General features: G+C 15.3%; 2 protein-coding genes across 2 annotated transcripts, besides 27 other annotated features; one reads left to right on the top strand and one right to left on the bottom strand. All coding sequences in view use genetic code 6, as the record gives it.

Moving 5' to 3' along the window:
* Positions 1-158: 158 nt before the first annotated feature.
* Positions 159-230: a microsatellite.
* Positions 165-225: a microsatellite.
* Positions 231-266: 36 nt separating the features above from the next.
* Positions 267-300: a microsatellite.
* A 145-nt stretch (positions 301-445) lies between these two features.
* Positions 446-536: a microsatellite.
* Positions 531-581: a microsatellite.
* A 94-nt stretch (positions 582-675) lies between these two features.
* Positions 676-733: a microsatellite.
* A 535-nt stretch (positions 734-1,268) lies between these two features.
* Positions 1,269-1,300: a microsatellite.
* A 939-nt stretch (positions 1,301-2,239) lies between these two features.
* Positions 2,240-2,367: a microsatellite.
* Positions 2,283-2,367: a microsatellite.
* Positions 2,323-2,370: a microsatellite.
* A 547-nt stretch (positions 2,371-2,917) lies between these two features.
* Positions 2,918-2,988: a microsatellite.
* Positions 2,924-2,967: a microsatellite.
* Positions 2,989-3,004: 16 nt separating the features above from the next.
* On the top strand, positions 3,005-4,871 carry IMG5_102950 (protein kinase domain protein; the record flags this gene model as incomplete). Its single annotated transcript, XM_004035179.1, has 2 exons — positions 3,005-3,694; positions 3,837-4,871. 2 exons carry the CDS (start codon positions 3,005-3,007, stop codon positions 4,869-4,871), a joined length of 1,725 nt encoding a protein of 574 aa, XP_004035227.1.
* Positions 3,745-3,796: a microsatellite.
* Positions 3,745-3,799: a microsatellite.
* Positions 4,808-4,840: a microsatellite.
* A 797-nt stretch (positions 4,872-5,668) lies between the features above and the next one.
* Positions 5,669-5,717: a microsatellite.
* A 738-nt stretch (positions 5,718-6,455) lies between these two features.
* Positions 6,456-6,486: a microsatellite.
* Positions 6,485-6,537: a microsatellite.
* A 7-nt stretch (positions 6,538-6,544) lies between these two features.
* Positions 6,545-6,580: a microsatellite.
* An 11-nt stretch (positions 6,581-6,591) lies between these two features.
* Positions 6,592-6,766: a microsatellite.
* Positions 6,616-6,766: a microsatellite.
* Positions 6,623-6,763: a microsatellite.
* A 346-nt stretch (positions 6,767-7,112) lies between the features above and the next one.
* IMG5_102940 (hypothetical protein) lies at positions 7,113-9,383 on the bottom strand (the record flags this gene model as incomplete). The annotated part of the gene is made up of 5 exons (XM_004035178.1): positions 7,113-7,357; positions 7,520-8,191; positions 8,344-8,825; positions 8,971-9,254; positions 9,312-9,383. Coding segments are annotated over 5 exons (1,755 nt in total), but the record flags the coding sequence as incomplete, so codon positions are not given.
* Positions 8,196-8,290: a microsatellite.
* Positions 8,249-8,294: a microsatellite.
* Positions 8,771-8,818: a microsatellite.
* Positions 8,922-8,965: a microsatellite.
* Positions 9,384-9,749: 366 nt separating the features above from the next.
* Positions 9,750-9,778: a microsatellite.
* Between the last annotated feature and the right edge of the window lie 701 nt (positions 9,779-10,479).

Below are 10,479 nucleotides of genomic sequence, written 5' to 3'. Positions count from 1 at the left end.
ATAATACTTAATATTGATGTTTTTTTTGTTTATAATTTTTTTTTAGTAAAAATAGTAGATAAGTACAAATATACTAAATTAATTTATTTATAATCCTTTATATAATTAAGTAATAAAAATGGAGGTTATAAAAAAAACTAATATATTTAAATAATATTTAATTGAAATAATAAAAAAATACAATTTAAAAAATTTAAAATAAATATAAATGAAAAAATAAAAAAATATAAAGGTATAAAATTATAATTATAAATGCTATATTTATTATTAAAAATAAATAAAATTAAATAATAAAATAAAGATAATTATTTGAAAAGAAATAAAGGATTAAACTAAAAATAATAAAATATGTATATATTTAATACTTATATTAAACAAAATAAAAAAATAAATAAAAAGATGTAAAAATAAAAAATCATTAAAAAAAATAATAATATAAAATTTAATATATAATAAACTATAAATATATATATAAATAGATATATAGATATATATTTATATATATTCATTTATATTTATATATATATATATATATAATTATAATTTTTATTTTTCATATAAATACAATTTTATTTTTATATTTTTTTTATTATTTAATTAATTTAATAACAGTATTTTTTAATCGTCTTTTTTAATTAAAATATTTTTGTGGATTATTTCTTTATTTTTAAATATAAATATAAAAAAAATAAATTATTAAAAATAAAAAAAAATGAATTTTTGTAAAATAAAATAGTTTTATCTTAAATTATTTAGTTTATTTTTTATTTTTTAATTTTGTTTAGGATTAAAATAAGTTATTTTTGAGTAAATCAATTAAAATTAAGTATATTTATTCTTTTTTTATTTATTATAATTATTTAATATTATAAAGACTGATTTTTAAAATTTAATTGATATATAATTACCTTAAAATACTAAATAATTCATTATTATTAAACTCTCATATAATATTTAAACATTAAATCCAAATCCTGCATTAATATTTTATAATAATTAATTTTAAAAATCTACTTTATAAACAATAAAAAATCCAGATGATTTAATAAGAAATAAAATTATGTTTGATGCTGATAGTATATTTATTTATTTATTATAAATAAAAGTGATTAATTTATACAAATATAGGTTTTTATTAAAATATTAATGTACATTAATTATATTTAACTTTAGATTAAATATAGATTTAGACTTTATATATTTCTATAATAAATTTTCAAAAAAATTCATTTTTATATAATTTATAAGTTTTTTAAGATGGTAATAATAAAAATAAAAAAAATTAAAAAAATTAAAAAAAGATGATTATGATTGTCCTAATAATTGTAATAATCCTTAAGGAGTTTGCCAAAGTCATGGGAAATGTAATTGTTCAGTAAATTTTATAGATTTTGATTGCTCTAAATATGCAAATAATTTAACTTAAGGCTTAGTATAGAGTTTTCTCATTTAACCTAATGATATTAAATATTTATATTTTAATCTTAATTAAAATGATTAATCTTATATATTATAAATGGAAAGACTAGAAGGTGATTTTGATGTTTATATGAAGTTTAAAGGTATTAAATAAACAAGTTTACCTTATAAAAATTTAAATTAACTTGAATAATCTTTTTACGAACTGAATGCTTTTAATGTGGAAATTGTTGGTCCAAAATCAAATCAAAAAAACAATAATAATTATAATTCTATATTTATAATTAGAATTGAAAATAGTAATTCTTTAAGTTGGTTTGGAATAATATATAATTTAAAAGAATAAAATTATGATAATGAGTTTTTATTTAAAATTATTTATATCACAGTTTCTTGTTTAATAGGGATTTCTCTTGTTTTTGCTTTAATTTGTCTATGTATAATTTTTATATTAATATATATTTATAATATAAATAAAAATAGATTAAATATATAAAAGAGATTAACTTTTTGCTTAATAAAGAATATAGGTATTTTTATTTAAATTAGAATATAAAATTAATATATAAAATAGAGATAAAAAAATAAATAGAAAACTTTGGGTTTTGATGATTTAGATAAATATATACCAGTAGTAAAGTTTGTAGAAATAAAAGATTAACTATTTAAAAAATCAAAGTAATAAGATACAGGAAGTTGTGTAGTATGTTTATGTGATTTCGTAGATGAAGATGAATTAAGAATAACATATTGTAAACATATATTTCATAATATGTGTATTGTAGATTGGCTAAAAAAAAACGAAGTAATAATTATATAGATATATAATTTTATATAGAAAAATATATATAAAAATAATAAAGATATATATATAAAAATTCATATAAATATATAAATAAATAAATATATAAATATATATATATATATATATATATATAATTATATATAATTTTTATATAGAATTGTCCTTATTGTCGATAAGAATTAAATTTATTAGTATTATAGAAATAATTTTAATAAGGTGAAACTAACGCTCTTAAATGGCTTAAACAATTAGATGTTTCTTAATAATTTAATAATAAATTGTAAAATTTGGATTAAGATATTTATTAGCCAGTGGAACAGTAATCATTAAATATTTAAAAATTGTAATTAAAAAATTAAGGTTAATAATAATCTAATGATGAGAATTAACATATACAAAATAATTAAATTTAAAATAATATAGAACATACCCCTTAAGGTAATCCAGATTAAAACACACCTAATTAATAAATTTAATTTTTAGATTATAAAGAAGTTTAAATTTAATAAAATAATAATTCAAATATATGAAGAAAAACTAAATTAAAAGAGTTAATTTATTTATTTAAAATGATATAAATAATTAAATTTTTATTTTTTTAAATTTATTATATTAATATATATAATTTAAATTATTATTATTATATACATTTTCATTATTAACAAAAAAACTTAATAACAATTCAAAAAAACAAAATAAAAATATTAATAATATAAAATAAATATAATAAAATAAAACAAATAAATCAAACAAAAATAATAAATATATATATATATATATATGAATAATCCTAACAGTAATAATAACGACGAGAATAATTAATTAGTTATAATAGAAGAAAAGGTCCTAAAGTAAAATAGCGAAGCAATAATAAAAAAATACATGCGAGGCCGTTTTCTAGGAAAAGGTGGTTTTGCAAAATGTTACGAAGCAACAAGTCTAGAAACAAAAAGAACATGTGCCATAAAGATAATACCCAAATCAATTTTAACAAAAAATCGTGCTAAATAAAAATTGATATCTGAAATAAAAATACACAAGAGTTTATCCCATTAAAACGTTGTAATTTTTGAACATGTATTCGAGGATAAAGATAATGTGTATATTTTATTAGAGTTATGTAATAATAATACTTTGAATGAATTAATAAAAAAAAGGAAAAGACTTACTGATATAGAAGTTTAATGTTTTATTAATTAAATTATAAACGGCTTGAAGTATTTACATTAGAAAAAAGTTATACACAGAGATTTGAAATTAGGCAATCTTTTTTTATCAGATAGACTTGAAATTAAACTTGGAGATTTCGGATTAGCAGCTAAACTGGAATTTGATGGCGAAAAAAAGCATACTATATGTGGAACACCGAATTATATTGCTCCTGAAGTATTGGAAGGTAAAACTGGTCATTCTTATGAAGTTGATATTTGGTCTTTAGGAGTTGTTATTTATACACTATTAATTGGAAAAGTGATTATTATTATTTTTTTTTGTTTTTTTTTTTTAAAAATAAATAAAAAATATATATATATATATGTATATATATATATATATGTATATATATATATATATATAATTTTGTTTTAAACTTTTTTTTTTTTAAATAAGATAGCCACCATATGAAACACCTGATATAAAAACTACATACAAGAGAATAAAATAAAACTAATATACTTTTCCTGATAATATTTAAATATCTGAATCTGCAAAACATCTAATTACATCTATTTTAAATTTAGAACCTTCCCGAAGGCCCAGTTTAGATGAAATAATGGCTCATCCATTTATGAAAGGTTAAATTCCAAAATATTTACCTTTAGCAATTTTATAATGTCCTCCTTCATAGTCTTATATAAAATAATTTACACCTGAAAACTTTTAGTAGAAAAATATTGCTTTAAAAAATATGATTTCTTCCCAAGGATTAATTCAAAGCTTGGCTTTTGGAAAAAACGAGAATTCTAAAAATACACTTGGGTAAACTTTTGTACCTCCTAAAACTTAAAGCTCAACTAATATTAATTCCAAGAATGCCTTGTTTATATAAAATAATAATAATAATAATTTGGAATAATAATAAAATATAAGGGCTGTAGCAACTACTAAAAATTGGTTTGGATATTTAAGTTAAAAGAATAATCCATTTTAAATGTAAAAAAGTTAATAAAAGAATTTCACAAGTACTCTATTTAAATAATTTTCTTAAAATTAAACCTCAAGTGAAAAAAAAATTTTCAGAAAATAATCTACTCTTTCAACCTTGAACGAATAAAATTTACCTGCCTGGGTAGTTTAATGGATTGATTATTCATAAAAATATGGCTTAGGGTATATTTTGTGTAATGGATGTAGCGGAGTATACTTTAATGATGCTACAAAGATGATTTTTGAGCCAAGTAGTAATAAAGTGGAATATGTTGAAAGGTAAAATAATTCTGAATAAGATGTCGTTGTTTCTTTTAGTCTATAAGAATTTCCGTAAGATTTAAAAAAGAAAATGACTCTTTTATAACTTTTTAGAAATTATTTAAAAGAATAAAAAAATCGGAGGAAATTATTTAAAAGAAATTTAAAATTTACCTCAATAAAATAATAATAATAATAATACTAATAATATTTATTCTACTAATGGAAATAATAATAATGATAATGGCTTAATTTATGTTAAAAAATGGATGAAAACTAAACATGCAATGATGTTTAGACTTTCAAATAAAATCGTTTAAGTTAGTTTTATTGACAAAACTGAAATTGTACTTTGTAGTGAGAATAAAATTGTTACTTATGTAGATAAAAAAGGCTTGAAAAGTAATTATCCACTTTCTACGGCTTTAGAAAACTCGAATAAGGAAATGGCAAAAAGACTTAAATATACGAAAGATATTCTTACTCATATGTTAAATAATAATGGAAAGGAAATTAATAATTTTAATTTTGATAATTAAGATGTTTTGATTTGATTTATGCTTTACTTTTTCATTTTTTTTATATGGTTATTTTTTCTCTCTTTTTTTATATATTTATTTATATGATTGAATATTTTATTTATTTTTAAAAAAAAAATAAAATAATTATATATAATGTAAATATAAATAAATATATTTAAAATACTATGTTTTTGTTTTGCTTTGTTGTTTTTTTTGTGCGTTCATTTATTTATAATTTATTAATAACCATAATTTTTTAATGATAATTATTAATTTCTCTATATAATATTTATTTAATAAAATTATTAATTTAATACATATTTATTTAATAAAATTAATTAAACAAAAAAAATTACAAGTGTTTAAAAAAATTAATTTTATACAAATCTTTTTTTATAATTTCGAAAAAAAAAAAAAAAAATCTTAAATTAAAAAAATAAATATAACAAAAAATGAAATATACATTTATTTTAATAACTTTATTATTAGTATTTTCTTTCTAATAGGAAAAATAGGAAATAAGTAATTTTTAAAAATAATATTATTAATAATAATATATATAATAAGATGAATTTTAAGAAGAAATAAATACAAAATATGATTAAAAATAAAAGCTTTAATTCTCTATATGTATAGCAACAGCTAGATAACACATCGAAACTATGTTGGGAAATTCATATACTGATTTTATAAATACTTTACAAGAATTAAACAAAAAATAAATGTAAAATTTTATATTAACTGATTTAATAGAGGAATGTTATAATTATATTGATTTCAATGATAATTCAGCTGAAATAATTTCAATTATCAATACTTCAAAGTATTCATAAGATTAATATCCTTAAATGTTTAAGACTAATAATATAGAAAAATATTAAGATGAGGGAAGTTCTTATGAATTAAATGAAATATAAAATGATATTATGAAGTTTATTTAATTACATGATGAATAAAAAGAAAAAAATGAATAATTCTATAAAGTATAGAATGAATAAAAATAATAAGAATTATAAGATATAGAAAGCAAAATGAAAAATTATGATGAGAAAAGAAAAGAAGAAGTAAAGGCTAAAAGAGAAGCTTTAAAAAAGAAAAAAGAATAAGAAAGAAAAAATAAATAAAAAAAAGAATTATGATAAATATTATATATATATATATCAAATATAAATTGTTTTTATTATATTTATTTGTATTTTTTTTTTAAATAAAAACTCAATTAAAAAAAAAAAAAAAGATTAATTAATATACATTTTTATAGTCTATTTTTTTTAGTTTATTATGTAATTGTTGACAAAAAAATAATATATATATATATATATATATATATATATAAAATATAGTATTATATTTTTTCTATTAAAAGATTATTAATAGTTTTTTCTAAAAAATTAATAAATATAAAATAAAAAATAAATTATAAAAAAAACAATTTTTTAATATATTTTTATATTAATAAATAAATATATATTTATATATTTATTTAATTATATTATTATATTAATATATAATTTATATTATTATATTATTTTATTTTTATATTTTTATATAATTATATTTTTTATTTTGATATTTTGATATTTTTATATTATTATATTTTTATATTTTTTATATTCTTTTAATGTTAAATATTTTTAACACATATATATTAATATTAATTATAAAAAAAATTAAATTAAATTTATTTTATTTATATAAATAATATTATTTTTTTTTTTTCTTAAAAATGAATTTTTTTATATCATTTTAGTTTTATTATTTATTAATATATATAATCTACAAAAAAGTTTATTAAAAATTTAACAATTTTTAAAGGTAAATAACCATATCCTATATATAAAATAATAATTAATTAATATAAATATTTTTATTTACCTATATAATAAAAGGCAATTTATAAAATTATTATAATAATTAAATTAAAGACTACATAATAATTATTTAGCCATCTTAAAACATCATCATACATAAAATAAGCTAAAGCAATCCATATCCATTTAGGTATTCCTTATACAAAATTCATATTCTTTTTTTTTTATTTTAAATTGAAGTATTTTTTTTTTTAGTTTTTATACTTTTTTTCTTAAAACATCTTTATATATATCTTCTGATTATTCTTTAAATTAATCTTATATTTTTTTCAATTGGCTTTTTTCAAGAAGAATTTCATATTCCTTTGTTATTTAACTTTAGTTTTAATTTAATACTAAAATACATTCTTTGTAAAAAAAAAAAGATTAAGAAATTAAAAACAAAACAAAAAAATTACTTTTCTAAGATTTATAATTGGCAAGAAAAGCATTATTTTAATTACTACTTGAAGAACAAGAAGAAGAAAAAGAAAGATCCAAATTATTTCTAATTTCACATTTAATAAAATAGTAACCAAAATCATTAATTAAAACCATAATTTTATCTCTATGATTTAAATATTTCACTCTAATCATTTCATCATCTAATATTTTCCAATTCAAAGATAATCCCTCATTATCATAAAGAAACTATTTTTTAAATCTATTTTTTTTTTTAATTATAATATAATTATATATATATATCTAAAAATTTTACTATTAAATAATATAATATAATAAATCTTTAGATTTTAAATAAATTATTTTTTTTATATTTTAATCTGTTTTATTATCAAAATCATCTATACAATCTGCTATTTTTCTATTAGAAAAATAAGATTTTAAATCTTATAAAATAAGGGATTAATTTTCGTTTTTTAAATTAGAATAATATTAATTTATTAAATCCCAAAATTAATAGTTTAAATTGTAAAATTAATCAGTAATGAATTTTTCTAATTCGTTTTTTGAATTTTCTATTTTTTAATTTAAATAGTTTGTTAAACATATATTCTTTTCTTGTTCAAAGAAATTATTTATTTACAATTTAAATAATTCATATATTTTTTAAATTTCCCATAGTTATAAACATTATTAGAATGGAATACTACATTATATTATATTATTAAAATATTATATTGTATAATTTATTAGTTTTTCTAATTATTAAATTGTATTACAAAAGTTTTCTTTTATAATATTATATATATATAAATATACATATTTAAAAAAATATATTTTTATGAATATATTCATATATATATATATATTTATATATATATATATATTTATTTTTTAAAAAATAATTTACATTATTAATTTTATTTTATTTTTTTTAAACTTTTTTAATTTTATTTAAGTAATTCTTATTAAACTTTGTTCATATAACTGATAAAAGCATCCTTACTTTTCATCATTAAGTCGTCATAAAGTCTTTATTTAATATCCTATTTGATTTCGTTTTAATAATAAATAGTTTATTCGTCATAAAATTCAGTACTTTATTAAATAATCTAATTTGTTTGTTTTCCAAAATCTTCTACAATGTTTTTTTCGGCTTTTTTTTTTAATTCAATAAACTTTTCTGAAAAAAAATTGATTGACTATTCTTAAATTTTAATACATCTAATCTAAGCTGCTTAAATTTTCGCATTTGGTAAATTCAAGTCTTAATTATTTCTTATTGTTTCCCATAAATTTTTAATTAACTCTTCTAAAGCATCAATAGGTAAATTACTACTTTACTTATAGTCTTTTAGTAAAAAATTTTAATTATTTTAATGTACAAATTAATTTCTTAATTCAAATAATTATTTATTAAATCTTTTTTTTTATTTTATTAGGAAAAAAAATAAAATTTTATATTTATTTTATAAAGAAAAGGAAATATATAGGTATATTTTATTAGTTTTTTAAAGAATATATATATATATATATATATATATATATATATATATATATATTTTACTTTTCAATCTCATAATGATAATGCGCTAATTTATAAAAATTAATTTTAAAATGTTATTTTAAGTCCACATTTTAAAATTCTTAAGGTTTTATAATATCATTTTACCAAATATCCTGTATTTCTTATAGTAGATCATCACAAATTACTTTAAAATCATCATTTTAATCATTAAAGTCTCTTAAAACGATTAAAATTTATTTAGTTTGGTCATTTTTTTTGAACAATCTTAGATTCATTTCTAATATAATTTTTATAATATTATATTCTGATTCATGTCCTATATTCTATTTAATTAATATTTTAAATAGAAATATATATTAGTCTTTAATAAAAAAAAATACAAGAGTATTTAAATTTATTATAAAAATTTAAGAAATCGCCAAAGCAAATAAAGCAGTTGTTTTTTCATAAAACTTTTTTTTTTTTTTTTTTGTATAAAAATAAAAAAAATAATATTATTATATATAAATATATATATATAAAAAAATACTCCACAAGTTTTTTCAACTTTTCCTCTTTAACGACTATTAGAACCTTCCACATCTAAAATTATTAAATTCTATTCTATATCTCTGGAAATCCATACCCCCTTTGTAGTTTATACTCTACTTTTTTATTATAAAACTTAAAAATTTGTGCCAAATAATATATTTAAGAGTGTTGATTTTCCTGAATTTTAAGCTCCTATAATGGATATTATATTATAGTTTTTTTCAGAGTTATTTAAGCCGGATTCTATTAGGAATTTAGGAAATACATTTCTATATTATTTATTTAGTTTTTTATTTTTATTTTTATTTTTATTTTTTTGGGGAATTTAGATTAAATATTTACTTGTTTAATTGTCCATCTTCAGATATTAAATGGTATTAAATCGTTTTAATATTTTATTATTATTGTATATTTTAATTTATAATCATCTTTTTTTCTTTTTAATATAAATTTTAATATTATTTAATATTTAAGAATATATATTAAAATATTTTTCAAGAATATTTATAATAATAAAATTTAAGAATTTATATATTTTTTTTTTTAATATTTTAAAAATAATTTGTATTTTTTATTTTAATAATATTTTGTTTATTAAATATAATATAATATTAATTATTTTAAGCAAAAATTATAGAAAAGCACTAAAAAACATATTGTATGTGTTTTTAATTCCTATCAATTATTTAAAGGTTTAACTCTAACTATGGTTATTTAAATTTACACATGGTAACATACTTCACAAAAAAGATTATAAATAATATATATATAAAATTTTAGTAAAAACAATTGAATAATCCATAAAAATATAATATAAATTATATTATATAAAAATATACTTAGAATTTAAGATTCCCAATGTTGTAACAATAAGTAATCAGTTATTAAAATTTATTTATGAATAATTTTTTATTTCATTAATAGTATATTTAATTATTTTTTAAAAATATTTTAAAAAAATTTATATATAAATATGTACATAATAAAATAAATATATATTACATATATATATATATA

The sequence above is a fragment of the Ichthyophthirius multifiliis genome (assembly GCF_000220395.1).
Source record: "Ichthyophthirius multifiliis unplaced genomic scaffold scaff_1120509250857, whole genome shotgun sequence".
Classification (NCBI taxonomy): Eukaryota; Ciliophora; class Oligohymenophorea; order Hymenostomatida; genus Ichthyophthirius; species Ichthyophthirius multifiliis.
Note: the sequence above shows the minus strand (reverse complement) of the source record. Positions and strands in the feature narration are given on the sequence as shown.